This window comes from Pollicipes pollicipes, unplaced genomic scaffold, assembly GCF_011947565.3.
Source record: "Pollicipes pollicipes isolate AB1234 unplaced genomic scaffold, Ppol_2.1 Scaffold_5724;HRSCAF=6776_pilon_pilon_pilon, whole genome shotgun sequence".
NCBI classification, from domain to species: domain Eukaryota; kingdom Metazoa; phylum Arthropoda; class Thecostraca; order Pollicipedomorpha; family Pollicipedidae; genus Pollicipes; species Pollicipes pollicipes.
The window spans coordinates 28,428,983-28,446,826 of NW_023596746.1; the positions used below are offsets into that span (position 1 = coordinate 28,428,983).

A 17,844-nucleotide genomic window follows, 5' to 3' on the forward strand; every position below is an offset into this window, starting at 1 on the left:
TTTCAAAGAAGCAGGCAACGCGAGCAAAGCTGTTCGCAGCCTGAAGACGAAACCCCACTTGGCACTAGGACATTTGCTAGAGATTGGCGACATACACCGCTCCCATTATCACCAATAGCAGCATCACCCAAACAAAGCAAGCAGGTGAGCATCTTGGGTGAGAGTCGAAGAGCTTAACACTCGCTGTGAGTACGCAGCTACCATGCACTTCTTCATTGCATCACACAGGCATCTGATACGTCAAAGGACACCGAGGGCGTCCTTGCGGGGTCATTCCCACCCTTGCCAGCAAGGTAACAGCAGTCGACGACGGCAGGGGCATAGCCGTCGCCCTGGTCAACATCAAAGACTGCAGATAGACTGGATCGGTCGTTCGAGCTGATGACCGGAACGAATCTGGTAACAAGGGCATCTCGGCAAACTGGGAAAACTACATTGAATGGACTTGAATAGAAAGCTGAATACAATTGAATAGAACATGGAGGGTGGCGGGCTGGCTGGCATGAAGCCGCGTCTGTTTTCTTAGCAATATACACACAACAGTATGGCTGGAATTTATATATTGGGGAATAACCTTAGTGTGAAAGGAAGGCATCCACTAGAAACGCAGTTGTTTTTCACACTCTTTTCGCACTTTTTCACACACAACTAACTCACTCACCCTGGAATGGTTGAGAATAATGTGCGTTTAACGTTACGACGAAGGCATCACCATCAACCATCAGCCAGCAGAGGTAGTTACTGCCCGATTTGCGCGCGGCATTCCCGCCAGCCCGATTTCGTGCAAAAATATATTAAAACCACACACGTACCAAAAACACAAACATGAGTTGAAGCGGCCGAGTCCGCCGGGCAGGCGGCGTGGTGCGAGAGAGGCGAGTATCACAGCGTGCTGGCCGGCCTGGGCGATGACGGGAGCACCTCGGGGCGTTAGTATCACAGGCTGCGCCGGCATCATCTTCAGCAGCGGCGGCGGCCGCTAGGCGTCCGGTCGCTCCGGCTCCGTGATGCGGCCGGTGGTGAGCGCGCCGCCGCGGCCCGTCCACTCTTCCTTCAGCGTCACCTGGCAGTCGAGGTCGCGCAGAGCCGCCCGCGCCTCCGCGTCCACCTGGTGGACCGAGGGCGAAGCTGAGCAGCCGGCCAGCGCCGCAAGGGGCACCACGGCCAGCGCTGAGGCTGCCTGGCGCGGTGTCCTGACCTCCGGATAGCCAGCAGCAGGCTCCGCGCTGGCCGCTAAGCAACACGTGGCCGGGCGACTGCTGATGCGCACAAGATCTTCATGACCTGCTTGCACTAAGTCGCGTTTGCACCCCATCCTTTTAAAACCCTATCACTTCGTCCCAACGTGGGCTCCGTCCTCTGTGCTGTGATTCTCCCCCCTAACATGTCTAAAGCCATCTGCCGGCGTCTGCTCACCTTCGGTCCGTGCGCCTGCAGCCCTCTGTTGGCGGCTGCTCACTTTCGGTCCGCGCGCCTGGAGTACTCCGTCGGCTCTGCTCACCTGCGGTCCGTGCGCCTGGAGCACTCCGTCGGCTCTGCTCACCTTCGGTCCGTGCGCCTGAAGCCCTCTGTCGACGGCTGCTCACCTTCGGTCCGTGCGCCTGAAGCCCTCTGTTGGCGGCTGCTCACCTTCGGTCCGTGCGCCTGGAGTACTCTGCCGGCGTCTGCTCACCTTCGGTCCGTGCGCCTGAAGCCCTCTGTCGGCGGCTGCTCACCTTCGGTCCGTGCGCCTGAAGCCCTCTGTTGGCGGCTGCTCACCTTCGGTCCGTGCGCCTGGGGTACTCCGTCAGCGTCTGCTCACCTTCGGTCCGTGCGCCTGGAGCACCTGGTTGATCAGCTGCTCAATGTTCAGCTCCCTGAAGACGGGCCGCAGCTCAGGGCTGCGCGATACCATGTTCCTGACGGCCATGCAGGCCAGCTTCTGCGGGAGACGGCGTTCAGTCAGACGCCGGCCGGTCGGTCGGTCAGTCAGTCAGTCACTTAGTCAGTCAGTCAGGCGGGCTGAACAGCGGGCCAAGTCTCGATGGTCAGCCTGACTGGCCCACCAGTCTGAACGGTTCGACGCGTCCGGTCCGTCAGTCTAACAGCGGGCATGGAGGCCAGTCTGGACCACGGCATCAGCTTGGACCAAACGCCGGCTGGACCAGTCGTCTCTGGCCCTATGATACACCGACGGGGCCCAACACGCCACTCTGTCGGTCACGAAACAGAGGAACAGTCCTAAAGGCGACGATGCGTCACTCGTCCCTGTAACTGACCGTGTGTGGTAACAGAACACGCTGGACGGTGCCAATAGTTCAGTCGGGAAGGGCGGAGAGGAGGACGATTTCGGGCACTTCTACTGCACGGTCATACAGCAACAGTTCAGTCGGAAAGAAAATCAAGTATATAAGTCGGCATGACACTCTGCACACGTGCCTGAATGCTGATGTGAGCGCGTGCAGGAATGGGGGCACAATCAGCGACGGATTTTGGAAGGGGTGGAAGCAGTGATGTAACGGGTACAGGCCAAGACATCAAGATCCAACCATCGAAGTGGATAAAATAAAGTGACTGATGCGTCTCTGAACTTATAAGCGCACCATGAACTTATGCAATAATGGCTCCAGAAATTGCCTTAAGGTAAGTGGCAATGCCAGTCATGGCACCTGTGTGATAAGGCAAAGGTCACGACATTAAGCCACTTACAAGTAGGGGTCAAAGTGAGGACACCACGTGTGGCAAGTGGGGACACCACTTGTGTGACAAGACAAAGGTCATGACTACGTTAATCCAGTTACAAGTAGAGATCAAAGTGGGACACCATATCCAACGCAATGGAAAAATAAGCTGCCAACAATCCACTATATGTCTAACCATATATAATTATCAGTAAAAAAATACACTCGGGTATTTTGAATCAGCTTCCGTTACGAACCAGATCCATACATATCTAAACCGAAATCAACGCCATATGAACGTTGCCCTGCACTGTCTGCATGCTGCAGATGACTCCCATGCTGGCCGGCCCCGGGAAACAAACTAGTTTCGATGAGCCAATCATGTGCCACTAGTGCCGTGGTTAAGCTGCGTGTCTGTACCAGAGGTACCGGTTCTATTCCCCGCGGCACCCACCCTTCCTGCCAGGACGAGGCGCAGACGACACCATACAGCTTCGGCAGCTGACAGAGTCTTATAGCCACAATGACAATACACACTTCAGCTCTATCTAGGTATCCCCGACAAACGCTGTGGTTCCCTGCCCGGCCGATAGAGGCCTCCGGTGGTCTCACCTGGGTCTTGGGCTCGCCCAGGTGCAGCTCCATGGCGGCCACGATGACCGGTATGGCGTCGGCCGCGGCCAGGGCGGCGGCGTTCTCCTGGCTGCGCAGCGTCAGCGCACCGATCGCCGCGAACGCCGACTCGCAGACCAGCACCTTCGCCTGGCGGCAGCAGGGAAAGGCTGGAGCACCAAAACACCAGCACCCTCGTCTGACGACGGCAAAGAGAGGCTACAGCACCAAAACACCAGCACCTTCACCTGGCGACAGCGGAGAGAGGCTGGAGTACCAACACACCAGCACCATTGCCTGACGGCAGCAGAGAGCCTAGTGACAGCACAGAGAGGCTACAGCACCAGTACACCAGCACCACTGCCTGACGAGAGCAGGGAGAAGGCTACAGCACCAATACACCAGCACCATTGCGTGACGAGAGCTGGGAGAAGGCTACAGCACCAATATACCAGCACCATTGCCTGACAAGAAGGCTACAGCACCAATACACCAGTACCATTGCCAACGACAGCAAGGAGAGGCCACAACACCAATACACTAGCACCATTGCCTGACGAGAGCAGGGAGAAGGCTACAGCACCAATACACCAGCACCATTGCCAACGACCACCAGTACCATTGCCAACGACAGCAAGGAGAGGCCACAACACCAATACACTAGCACCATTGCCTGACGAGAGCAGGGAGAAGGCTACAGCACCAATACACCAGCACCATTGCCAACGACAGCAAGGAGAGGCCACAACACCAATACACTAGCACCATTGCCTGACGAGAGCAGGGAAAAGGCTACAGTACCAATACACCAGCACCATTGCCAACGACAGCCAGGCGCACGCGCGCCTTCGTCTGAGGACAGATAGGCAATTCTACATCATCCTTTCTCAGTCGGCCACCAATTACGGAGCTCACGCACCCGTTCTTACCGGCCGAGTGCTAACACTGAAAATGCCAATAGGTTGTCAGATACAGCAGCTTTCCGCCACGCCTCAACACATTGGGCTGGAGCGGTGCTGGAGGCCGATGACAACGGCTATGGCGGTCAAATCCAACGGCATCGGAGCCAGACCGACAGCCTCGCCGCACCGACCTTGAGCGTGTCGAGTGCGGCGGTGATGACCTCCGCCGCGCCCTCGTCCATGATGGCCCGCTTCACCTTGTCACAGCCGGCAAGCGTCCGGATGAGGAAAAAGGCCCGGCCGACCAGCGCCTGAAGCAGAGTGACGCCGTGCCGTACTCCGAAACCGCCGCACGACCGCGGAGCGCCGACCAACACAAGCAAGCTGGCCGGCAGACAAGACAAAAACTAGCCGTCAGACAACACTCGAACGAGCTAGCCGTCACACGCACTAGCGCGCCGTTGCGAGGCGTCGCCAATGGCCGATCTGAACAGAAGCGCGGAAGCAACGATGGACCAGCACCTCGCTCGTGCGTCACCCCGGCGCCGCCGCGAGACAGCTGAGCGGCAGCCCCGGCGGCCAATCCGGAGCAAGGCGAAACTTCTCCGAGCCGGGCGGCGGCAACACGACTCTGCCTGCACGCGCTGTCCGCTCCCATGCCGGGCGTCGCGAACGGCTGGCCGCCTCGCTAACGGCACGCGGGAAACATGACGAACGCCTGCCACCCTCGAAACCCGAGGTCCAGAGCCACCCCGCGGCCGTGGTGCGGCTGTGGGAGCCAGCGGACGCCGGCCCCGCCACTCACCGTGTGGCTCGGTGAGCGACGCATGGTCTCCAGCAAAGTGTGCAGGCCGCCGCCGCCGGCGAACTGCTCGCAGAACTCCTGGCGCACGCACAGCTTTGTGCACGTGTGGATGAGCTCGGCTGACAGCGCCGGCTCGTCCACCGCTCCTGTGAACCGGGCCACGGGTCACAGGCACAGGCACAGGCACGGGCACGGGTCACGGGTCACGGGTCACGCGTCCCGCCGCCGGCGGACACACAACTGACGGCCGTTGGCGGGGTGTTCAGCTGGAGAAATCACAGACTTAAGCTGCTTGAACATCACAGCAACGAGCCCAGCCAGAACACAGGAAATGCTGTAAGCTGAAATGGTTGATACGATGTTGAAGTAAAACTTATGGAAGCCTTCAAGCGAGTGGTACAGTCCGCGCAGTGGAAGGTCAAGCCAGTGATATGTTGCGAGCCTTCACACGACCTTGAATGTAAGCAATGTAAGCATTACTTTCCCATAACTGTGATCAAACTCAATGTTTCGAAGCATCCGACCATGACGTCAAATTGCACTGGCTCGTCGACTGCAAAGTCAGATCGCTGCAGGTTAAATCTCGCCGCTAAAATCAGGTCGTAATTTGCGCAAAGCCTCGAGACCAGCCACGATTCCGTCCCCAGAGGGGTCCGCAGAGGCACAGCCAGAATTTGCGGCCGAGCTACCATGAATTGCGATGGAGTCCATTTTTCACGAGCGAGTCCCAGTCCCATTGACAGTACCCGCGAACTGCGAACAGACCCACAAATCCAACAAGCGCTAACTGGCACGGCATCTAGCGTATCAATGAGCTATCGATGTTAGTTCCCTCTGGTGTCTACAACGGTTGTTTCAGATTGGTACGACATCTATTCACTGAGCTATATCCGCTAGTCTTGCTACTAAATTACGGCTGTTTGGCTCCACAAGTCACTGACCATGGTATTTTCTATCAAATTCAAAACCAAAATAGTTTTCCTGATCATCAGATTCTGGAAGTGTGTTGAGTTATGTCGTGGTGAAAAACTGCACTCGAACCTGACGGGGGAGGGCTATGGTTCTACGAGCCCCCGCCCTTGGCTGCGCCACCGGCCTCGCGGCCGGCCGGCACCTTTTAGCAGCTCCAGCAGCGCGTCCAGGAGGCCATGCTCGGCCACCAGCTGGCGCGCGTGCTCGTGCGCGCGGCCGTACGGCACGCGCACGTCGTCGTCCAGCGTCATGTGGCGCAGCAGGGCGCAGACGGCGGGCAGCTGGCTGCGCTCGGTGTCGGCGTCGCACAGTCGCTCGGCCAGCTCGGCCAGCAGGCCGGCGTCGGCCAGCGCCTGCCGGTTGGCCTCGTGGCGCAGCGTGACGGCCGCCGCCCAGGCCAGCGTCTCGGCCGGCAGCTGGCGCAGCTGGCGCAGCAGGAGCGCGCAGTCAGCCGGCTGGAACAGGTCCGGCTGGCCGTCCTGCAGGGCGGCGAGCGTGCGCAGCGCGGCGGCGGCCGCCGGTCGGCCCGGCTCCAGACAGGCGAGCAGGGCCGGGTACGCGCCGCGCCGGCCGGCCAGACAACGCTCCGGCAGGCCGGCCGCGCAGAACTGGCGCAGTCGCTCGAGCTGCGCCGCCAGCTGCAGCCGCTGCGCCTCGGACGGCTCCGGCTCGGCCGCCAGCGCCGCCAGCTCGGCGATCAGTGTCGGAACGTCGCCCGCCCGCTCGTCCGCCACGATGAAGCGGGTGTCTACGCCCTGCGACGGGGCGGCGAGAGTGTCAGGATGGTGGCGCGGGACGGCCACCGCCAGTCACAAGCCGCACAGATTCAGCGAGCTCGGTAGCAAGGATGTACGACACAATGCATCCCGTCAAACTTCGTCCAACCACAGCTGCGAGAGTCAGCCTGAGGGTATTAGTCATCCATCAGTTGCACCTTGGCATTTAACACCTCGGTTGATTAATCATTCAAGAATACCAGCCTTCAAAGCGCACGGCTTAGTGCGACTTCCGGCCGCGTCTGAGGGCAAGGCGCTGGCCAAAACTTTCTCGAAAGCTCCCGGGCCGATTGCGATAACATTCGAAACACACCAGACTGATCCAGCTTACGCACGCCCAGGCCGAGCCGTGCGTCACGTCACCGTGTAGTGGCCACAGCAGGAGTGCGGCGTTCCCAGCCAACTACAGCTGTGTAACCGATGATTGATGTTTAATCCGCAAGTCCATGGGCTTTTGGACTGTGCTCTACTGACATAGTGTTCGCCCATGTCTGTCTGCCTCATGTGTCAAACTCATGTCTGAGTGGAGAGAAATTTGAAAATTCAGTCAGGAACGGCGTCCGAGTGTTCGTTTCATTCCCTGGATTGAACATTAAAGGCACCCCCGTCCACGTAAAAATGGAAACAAATATCATCTACCAACTGCTAAAACCTGTCCCATCTCATTTAAGACACTTCTAAGGCTTAGCACAGACCACACTTGTCCTCTTGCAGAACACAGCAATTCTCAAACTTGCATCGTGAGGAAGGCCACGCCAAGATGAGGGTGGAATATCTTCGACTGAAGGAGTGGCAAGTGAATACGCATCCGGTGGACGACTGTCTCTCCAACACTGACCAGGCAAAAGAGCCACAAACAAAGACGGGAATAACAGTATCCCACATCAATGGCGTTTCTAAGATTCAGAATTGAATGGCTCTCCACCCCAGCTAAGCATCAGCACAGCGTGTACATTTGTTCACAATTATTTCCCATCCACCTCAGCTATACATTACCACAGCGTGTACATTCGTTCATCATTATTTCCCATCCACTTCAGCCAAGCATCAGCACAACGTGTACATTTTTCACGCATTATTTCACAGGTATATTTCAGTTTTGGTGTAAATGTCCACGCTTCAAAAGAAGCGCACGACCGGACCCGCCCCACACAAACGCCTTCACGGACCTGTGTCGGTCGGCGACCGCCCCGGCGCACCAGAACCCCGAGCCACCGCCCGGACAGCGCTGCCGCATGGGCTCACGGAGGCGACATCAGCGCCGCACGCCGATCCATACAGAGCACACGCCGCCATCGACCTGATCCCGACCTCAGCTGGTTCAGCGCCGCAGTGACTTCCAGCTTGGCGAGGCCGCCCACCGGACGGGAGTGGCCCCCTGCTGCTGCAGCGATGCACACAGCCAAGTTGGGGAGTAATAAAGGAGCCGATGTACCCTCTTACACGCAAGGAACAACAAGGTGACGAGCAGGCAAGACAGATAACGGGGGCAATTCCGAGGCCTCGAGAAAGCACACCTTTGCTCTCAGCAAATATTTTCACGGGCGGCGGAGGGGGGTTCGGACCAGTTGGCGCAGCGGGGAGGAAGCGACGGCGCCACATCGGGAAAGTAGCTCCGTCAAAGGTCGAAACTACCGTGCAGACCGCCCCTATCAAAGAGACAACAGCTGATCACTTCCATCACCTGGGCGACCAGCTGCTGCAGGGCATCGGTGACCGCCTCCTCCCTCTCCATCTCGAAGTCGTCTATGTTTTGCTGGACTATGGATTGGAAGGTCTCCTGGAACACGGATGGGTCGCCCGCCATCTTCTCACTCATTTTCACTGCTCGCGTCTGGAAGAGAGTGGCAGCTGTCAGAGTGGCGCTTACAAGTTGGGGACCGAGCGCAGCGTGTGAGAGAGACAAGCTGTGACAGCAAGCTCGACGAAAATCTCCTCAACAAAATTATAGCGAGAAAAGCAACACCTGGCTTCGTATTAGATTGGCCCGTTCGGTTGATCATTAACTAGATGCATTATTCCGGAGCCAAGCGATGTTTCAAGCGGCAGCTGCTGAAGTTGCTTCCAAGAAGTTATCTCCAATTTCCGAACTAATCCGAAGGGCCAACCAGCGTTGACAGATTGCAAATGACTATTCGCTGAACACAATGGATGCGCCAGTGGCACATCTGGCAGGAGAAAGACCGGTCTCACACCCGCGGACGCCCGTCTTGCACTGCTCAACACGCATGTACCCAGACAGACGCCCGAGCGAAAGCTGTATGTGGTACGTGTATCACCGCGTGACAAGAATAATCAATATTCGACACGACTGAGCCATGGAATTTCAAAACAGATAGCTGCAACTGCTGAGCCTTGCACGCCCGAGTCCAGCGTAACCACCACTTCGAGCAAGCACGCGAGGCGGCGCAAGCCCTCTCAGCGCTCCAGCCGCTGATTTAGGCGCTGCCTTCGACGCCACCCGACTTTGCTCAGCGCCCTGGTACGTCAGTCAGTGTCCAGGTTCAGTTCGATTCCGTGTTTGCGTCCCATGACCCCCCCCCCCCCCCCCCTCCCCTGGAGCTTCGCTACGGCGACGCCACTCTGTTTGTGATCAGTGCTGGTGAGCGTCGCCGTGTGGTACGACTAACTGGGAAACGTCAGCTAACCGCCCGAGCGTACAGTGTTTATGGGCTTGCGCCACCTTGATCGGCCGTAGATATTGGCCAAAAGCTGCGCCGCCAGGAGCATTCGAAACTAAGTTTCAAGCAGGACGCATGCCCCTCGTGAAAACCCCTCGTGAAAATGGTTTAGTTCAGGTCTGACGCCATAAATTTGATGCTTATAGTGAGTACTCTGCGGGCATTTCGATCCGCATCATAAGGTCTTCGAGTAATCACAGAAGAAGGTGCGCAATACTGAAAATAATGAAGTTCTTAAGACCGCATCTCGACTCTTAGATCCTATAGTCCGCTATCGATTTCAATGCTTCCGAAATTGTCCCATTTATACCAACTTCCCGAGCAGAGAGACAAATGAGACACGCCGCATGGACCGGCGGCGGCGTCGTGTTTTGGCCAGCTTCGTCCGCGGCGGGCGCACTGTGCGGCGCGGCGGCCGCGGTGCTCCCAGCGGCCGCCACTGGCTGCGCCAGTCTCCAACAGCGATGCTGCTGCTGACCGTGCTGCTGGCGCTGCGGCTGTGGATACCGCATCCTCGCGGGTGCGAACCGTCGGCGGCGGCCATCAGCACCGGCAACGGCACCGGCAACGGCACCGGCACCGGTACCGGCACCGACGAGTCGGACCGCCCCTGCCCCGCCTCCTGGTGGCCCGACGCCGGCCGATGCTACCGCGTGGTGAGCAGCGCCGAACTGCCAGCCAGCTGGCACCTGGCGCGGGTCTGGTGCGCGCGGCACGCGCCCGGCGCCGACCTCGCCACCATCACCACGGCCCGACTCAACCAGCTCGTCCTGCGGCACGGGCTGATGCAGGCGTCCGGCGAGCTATGGGTCGGCATGACCGACCTGTTCGGCGAGGGCGCCTTCCGCTGGCTGGACGGCACACCGGCCGCGTTCGTGCCGTGGGGACCGAACCAGCCGGACAACACCGCCAGCAACCAGCACTGCGTGGCCCTGTCGCTCGCTAATCACTCGTGGGCCGCGCCCGGCCAGTGGGACGACGACTTCTGTCACACCATCAAGGGCGGCTTCGTCTGCCAAATGCGGCCGTAGCGGCGGCTGCGCGACGGGCGACAGCTGCCGCGCCGCCGGCTGCGCGGCGAGCGCCAGCTCCAGCCGAGGCGGCTGCGCGTGTGCCGTCGGCTGCAGCTGCCGGGCGCTGAAGACATCGAGCACCAGATGCCGGCGGCCGGACTTGGCGCACGCGCAGGCGGTCACATGCCACGGCGCTGCCCCTCTCGGCGCTCGACACACGTGACGCGGGGAGCAGGTCACGGACGCTGACCGATCCTTCGGTGCGCTCGGGGAGCGTCTCCTGCACCGTTTGCGTCAGCAGGGCGTCCAGTTCGTAGCAGTGATGAGCTTTCCGAGTGGATCCGGACCATCCAGGGGCGAACAATGAGGCCTCACCGACAGGCGGACACTTGCGCTGCGGGCTGACGCGTTATCACGCTTCATGACGCAATACACTCCTTGGTCCTATCTGGTTTATAAACAGGGACAAATATGCAGCATAGTCTGTACCAACTCGAAGACAGATGATTATTCATGCCGCAATATATTTTACTTTCCGCAACCCATTAACATGTGAGGTAAGGGTATTTCTCGGCGTTTTTGCCCTGCAAGATATTGATTTGATCAGCCCCATTTAAAGGAAATGTTCCGTGTTTGAAGATACTGAAGCAGATATCAGATATGATCAAATCAACTCACTTATAAAACTTGGTAAATTTTAATTGGAGAAGGCTGGTCCAAACAGCACAATTTCTCTGTTTAGTGACTATGCTCCTCAATGCATCATCGTGCCTTGCACAACATTGATTCAGAGCCAATTGACGGCCGTCATATCTGGAAATCGAGCTCCCAAACGCCAGATATGAACGACTCGACAATCGTATTTTTCTTGGCCTTGATCGCCGCGCGGCCAATGGAATAGCAGGATTTGAATGACGTGTTATTATGGCGTCATGGGTGCCTGGGTGATCTGGAAAAAGTCTCTTGAAGTGGTCGAAATAGTCTGCACAACTTTGTGGGGGGGGGGGGGGGGGGGGGGGGAGGCGTGTAGCGCAGAGCCTAAAGGCGTTTAGGTCTTCAAAAGGGCAGGGGCTGTCAACTGCAACCAAATGGCCTTCAAGATGGCCATTTCCATTCAAAACTCCATACAAATGTCAGACACCCTCTTTAATTCGCGTGCGTTAAAATGGTCAGAACGACGCGGAAACCAGGTGACATCACATAGATTCCGAACAAGAAGTAGATAACAAAAAGGTGATGAAGGACCACAGAGTACCTGTCACCATACCTGGCAGGCAGAAGGACCCCTTCCCCCCCCCCCCCCCACCCCACCCAGAGGCTAAATCCCCCAGTACTGAACATGGCCAACTCACTACCAAAGCACTGAGCCTGAAGACCCCAGTGTGTGCCCTACACTATTGAAAGCAAATAAATATAGGTAAGTGCAACAATAGGGACAGCAAACAAGGGTTCAAAAGAGCAATCTACTGATTGCAGCCCCCCCCCCCCCCCCATGTAAAAATACCGGCTATGCCACTGGTAATGATCAAATGCTATGATGTTCCATTGGTGTGACCCAAATGGCATGCTCTAACTCTGACATATTTTCTATAATTGGATCAATATCAAAAACATAATAGCATATTCAGGAGTGCACTGGGTCACAGTTGACACCCGGAACTACACAAGACATACACATATTTATATTTCAGCTTTTTATGTTAACAATAAGATTGGCATGTAGTTGATCATGCATGCTCTTATTACAATGTCTATGAACATACCACAGGCCCTCTGAAAACTAAAAGTATTATGGTTGATGACTTTTTTAACAACACAAAGGTTATGTCACCCTGGAAGAGGTGAAGAGGTCACATTTTTAGGCTACCAACAATGCTAATCTACAGTTTCTTATTATTTAGTATGATATTTAGCCACTCATGGTGAGTTAACAAAATGTCATTTAACTTGTGGTTTTGCTAGAATCAGTCACTGAAAATAATGCCTAAAACTTAAAGATATAAAGATATCTGGCCAACAAAGAGCACCATGGGCCTGTTGAGATTGGCCTACCTCAGGTTCCATACACATCCTTGAAACTAACCTAGCACCTAACCTGCATAAATTTAGTTATAAATGAGATCTTTAGAACAGTAGAACTTTTTTTTGAAAAATTAGTTCAAGTTTGCAATTATAGAACCAATTTAAAATCTAGTGTTTTGGCATAGTTCTGCCACCCAATGCACTGGGGAATTCAGACAAGTAACAAACTGGAGCTGAGATTGAGCACAACAGCAATATGCAATGAAGCATGCAAAAACATAAAGGGCCGATAGTTCACGGCAGTTCAGCTGTTTCACGGAGGCATGTCACTATCGGAAGAGGAGTTCCTGACAAGCCACGACTCCCAGGTGACGAGAGGACACCAATGGAAGGTCAGAAAACCTGAGCTAGGACTCTCATCTGTCGTACGGAGGGTTGTGTTGTCAATGACTGGAATGCTCTTCCAATTCCCAATAACCATAAGGTAAGGTAAGGTAAGGATAATTTGCAGAGACCATGGTAGCTTAAAGGCCTAATGCCCCATGATTGTCCCAAAAGCATCATAGTTGTCCTAATCACTGCCATAGCACCCTGTCTTGCCTTGCATGCAGCTACAAGAAAAGCCCTCATAGACCAAGATCCACCAGTTAAATTGAAGGTAACTTGGGCATATCATCTTGCACAAGCACAGTGCTTTTTGTTCTTGCCTGCTCGCCTGTTTGCGCTAAATGGGTACCCAAGTTGCAAGCAACCAAACAAAATATGGCAGTCAGCAGGGTGACTCTGAAGTCTGGAATCTTTAATGTTGACATTGCAACATGCTTGATGCAATTTCCAGCTCAATTTAACAACTAGCAATGTAAAATGATTATAATTGCAAATTCAAAGATAGTATCTTGTATGTTATATGGTAACTGAAGATGGCATGTTATATGGTAATTTCAGTGCAATTTTGACCATCTATAATGGTAATGGTAACAAGCAACAAGAAGGTTCGGGTTAGCTCATCCGGAAACTCTTGGAGACCAATCCCATGATGACATTCTTGGCTGCTGCCCCAGACAGATGAGTTGGCTGCTGCATTTAGGGCAGGATCAAACCTGCCCAAAATATATCATCCACTAACAAGTCTGCCAGCTTTTGCACACCAGAACATAACAAATGCACAAATACGTAGTGACATTACTTTGGCGACGTGAACTTTCCTGCTGCAGTGTGAAAGCTGGCATGACACTACTGGACGCAACGTCCACACATACCTGCAAACAACGGTAAGAACTTGGAGCCTCCGTCCGCTCAGGACTGCGCGATGTTTTGCAAATATACGGTGTTTACGCAGGGAAAGCAGACACCAAGCCCCACGCACACCCACCACCACCCAACGCCCAACCGAAAACCCCCTGCACGCGGGTGACTCATTAGATGAATAAATGAAGCTGCTGCGCTGTAAGGGTCGGCCCTAAAGATGCTACCATATAACACAAGGTAAAGCGCAGAATAGACCGACCTCTCATAATACGGCGTGCAAATGAATCCGTGTAAATTCAAACGACGGTCACAACATACCGGCAAACCGAGAGCACCAGCATGGGCACTATTCAGGTAAAGTCTGTGTTCTGCAAATCGGGATCTCGATATTCATCGTTGTTTGCACAACAAAACGCACCTCTTTTCGATTGGTTGACGTTTACTCAACCTGTTTCACCCATGCATACGATTAATGGGAATATTGGTAGCTCTATGTGGTTAAAGACGGAAATTTCCAACAGCCACAGCGTGAGGCGCCCAACAATTGCCGTACTGATAAGTCAGCACGCATGTGCACTACAAATGGTCGTACCAATATGCTGTGGAAATGTATGGCTCTTCCTGCTCTCTATATGACCTGCGGCCGGGTCAGCGAGCAACAGGCGACATGCAGACAGACAGACGTACAGGCAGAATCACATTTTCGTAGATAGTACATTTGAACAAGGGCCCAGAACGGAAATGATCTGCGCCTTCGCGTTGTAGCCAGGGGCGGATCCAGAATTTCATCAAGTGAGGGGTCACTATTCATTGTGGGGCATCCCCCCCTCACGAAATAGTCCCCGGATGTCAACCGATTTATTCTCACATGGCTACTTTTAATTGGTAAATTTTATTCCGCTGGAATGACCCACGTGGTTTAGTTCACTCTATTGCTAGAGGGCAATTGATTTGATTTGTAAGCTGGACGTGAAAATTTGTGGCCATTTGTGGTGGCCCTGAACATTGACGTGTTTCAAAAATAAGCGTTTTGTTGATCCGAAATGAGGATTTTGGTACCTTTTCACCACGATATTTTGATGCCCCTTCGCCCCGAGAGGCGAAGGCCATGGTTGTACGCCCCCCCCCCCCCCTCCCCTCCTCCCTCTGGGTCCGCCGCTGATTGTAGCTGACGAAGACCACTCGGATCCAGCTAAACAACTGAAATATGAAAACTTGTGGAACTGCTGGTATGTGTGGAAGATTGGCGAATTATGCATTTTTTGCTTGTATGTTACCGGAGCTTTAAATGGCCGAAATTGTGCACCCCTCCCCCCCCCCTCCCACCCCAAGTGATTTGCTCTTAAAATTGGTTTTTGTTTGTTTGCTTTTTTATTTAGAAATATGCTTTACTAGCTACCTGAATGGGAGCGCTCCATGTTTGTATGGGGTTTCGAGCTGAAATAGCCATTTTGAAGACCATTAGGTGCAGTTCATATGTCTGCCCTTCCTAAAGCTTAAAAGCCTCAAATTTCTGAGCTATACGCTCGCGAAGATGCACAGAATTTTTCGCGTCACGTCACGTCATTTTTCACGTCACGTTCCACGTTTTATGCTACGTTATGAGAAACTGGACATGGCTTCTTCACTTTCAGTTGCTGTTAGCTGTTAGCGAGTTATTACGGAAATTAGACCTCTAACCAGATAACTTAAAAGCAACACAATAACCGAGTGTGTGAAGACAAATAAACATTCAAAACACTGATAAATTTGCAAGAACATATCGAGAAAGGGCCAAAACACGACTCCATTACGATTTGGCTCAGCGAACACATTTAGCCCGTGCTGTTATCTCTCATATAAATTTACTAACAGTAAGTGCCTTATGTGGCAATTTCGCACGGCTGCTTTGGCACTACATATCGTCCTTCAACAATCCATGACGCAGTCAAACAATAAATGGCTGGAGAAGCATATTTACTAAGAATAATTTGTTATTGCCTTAGAGTGGTCTTCCCTACTTGAAAAGTCATTTATTTTGTTATATCTGATGCTTGGTTTAATATCTTCAAAATTGAATATCCCCTTTAAGAATCTTCCCGCCCTCCGTACGATGGCGTCGTGGCCTCAGCGCAAAAGTTTATTGCTACAACCACCTCCGCCCTCATTCGGCCGCGGGGAGCAGGCTGAATCCGACGATGTCTTAGTTATTGCTTTACATCTGCCACTACCATCACGGCCAGTCTCTCAGCATCGGTTTTGTTCCACACAGTGTCAGCATAGATAGTGAGACGCCAGCCGCAATCCCTACCAATTCTCATCCTCCTTGATAACACGTCTCCATTCGTCATCCTGCCTTACTTGGCCTTCCGTACCAGCTGCTACCACTTCGTCACACCTCGCACGCACCAACGCATCGCGCAATTTATGCAATCCCAACTGACATGCTGAGAGTGGAAAAAGTGTTTGCTGCTAACATGTCCTGCTTAGGATGATTATGAGAAGCAGCAATAACGACAAGGGAGAGCATCAAGAAAGGATAAGTTTTTGCGGCGTGGAGTTACCACGCGACTGTATGATTGCCCCAAAGAAACAACTAAGGAGAGACTTCTTCAAAACACAACGAGATCAAATTTTCCACCATGAACACAATCCACACAACAATCACCAGCCATGCCATTGCAGCCACGCCATGTGCATCCTGCGACCCAAGGGTCACCGCTGGCCGTTGCTCCCGATAAATATTCTATGTTGTACACGATATCGTGTTGTGTGCGCGTTGCAACGTTCATTTGCTCTGCGCTTATGGTAAACAGTTTTGCGATTGCCGAGCCTTCCAGCAAATGATCGCCGAACTGATATGTGATTGTCCGCAGATAGCAGAATACCACTAGACCTAGGCAGGCTGTCACTGCTGACAGATTATACACACACACACACACACACACACACACACACACACACACACACACACACCACACCACACAACACACACACACACACACACACACACCACACACACACACACACACACACACACACACCACACCACACCCACCAACACCACACCACACCACACCACACGCACACCACACCACACCACACACACCACCCACACCACACGCACACCACACCACACCACACCAACACCACACCACACACCACACACACACACACACACAACCACCACACGCACACCACACGCACACGCACACGCACACGCACACGCACACGCACACGCCACGCGCACGCCACCGCCACACACACATGCAAAACACGTCGTTTACCCATTCGGTGTTACCATCCGAACTGGTGGGACAATCTCCGCATCGAGAGGTCCCTCCATTTCCGGCTGCTCGCTCGACTTGACCATTTGCCTTCGTCGTTTTCGTCGCCTTTGTTTGGCAATCGCTCTCGACACACACATTTGCACTTTGTCTGAGTTAGTCCCTTCCCGCTCCCCCACTTTGGGAAAGCGCGGCAAGCGCATGAAGAATGGCACTGACAAGCATTCGGACTCAGCCCCTGACACTGATGCTCCTCTGGATGTCGATGATGGAAGTGCCGCTACGCTTTGGCTGCCAGTGCACCCGACGACTCGCGCGCGCCCCAGGCTCATGCCGTAGGATTACACACTCCTGTAGCGGTGTCTGGGCGGCACCCATCTCCGTCCAGGGACCCCGCCAATGACCTTCGCTCGACTTCAACTATCCCGGATCCCTTTTTCATTCCCTCGGTTCGAACGTGGTCGTGTAACCCTGTGACGAGGACGAAGATGTCACCCTCAGAAAAATGTATGTTTCCTGGTTAACCAAAACATCAGGTTTCGTGCGGCCCATGCGATCTCCAAATCGAAGCGCAGGCAAACGAATCACTCGCTATCAAAACAACCCCTCGTACACAAAAAAGGCTTTGCTCTAAACCACCGAATTGTATGGTAAGAAAGTAATTGCTCTCTGGGCTCCGTTTCATGGCGGAGGGCAAGGTACTGGCGGATCTCAGAGCCGTAAACGTTTGATATGCCCGGATGCTGACCACGTCCGAGATGGGCAGCGTCGGGGTTAGAGAGGCCATTTTCAATCCGCCAACCCACCACATCTGATCCATGAAAGCCCGCGAGCTTTTAGCTTGATTGTGCGCCAAACTTCGTGTACTTTTGCGGGTCAATTTTTGG

At 54.2% G+C, this 17,844-nt stretch overlaps 2 protein-coding genes across 2 annotated transcripts; one reads left to right on the forward strand and one right to left on the reverse strand.

The window, feature by feature from the left end:
* Nucleotides 1–552: 552 nt before the first annotated feature.
* On the reverse strand, nt 553–6,266 carry LOC119103544 (armadillo repeat-containing protein 6). The gene is made up of 6 exons (XM_037227126.1): nt 6,094–6,266; nt 4,980–5,125; nt 4,366–4,485; nt 3,273–3,422; nt 1,802–1,921; nt 553–1,108 (listed from the first exon to the last, which is right to left on the reverse strand). The coding sequence occupies exons 1-6, from the start codon at nt 6,200–6,202 to the stop codon at nt 980–982; spliced, it is 774 nt and encodes a 257-aa protein (XP_037083021.1). The 5' UTR covers nt 6,203–6,266; the 3' UTR covers nt 553–979.
* A 3,606-nt stretch (nt 6,267–9,872) lies between these two features.
* Nucleotides 9,873–10,439, forward strand: LOC119102906 (C-type lectin mannose-binding isoform). The gene has a single exon (XM_037226356.1). The coding sequence runs from the start codon at nt 9,873–9,875 to the stop codon at nt 10,437–10,439; it is 567 nt and encodes a 188-aa protein (XP_037082251.1).
* Nucleotides 10,440–17,844: the final 7,405 nt, after the last annotated feature.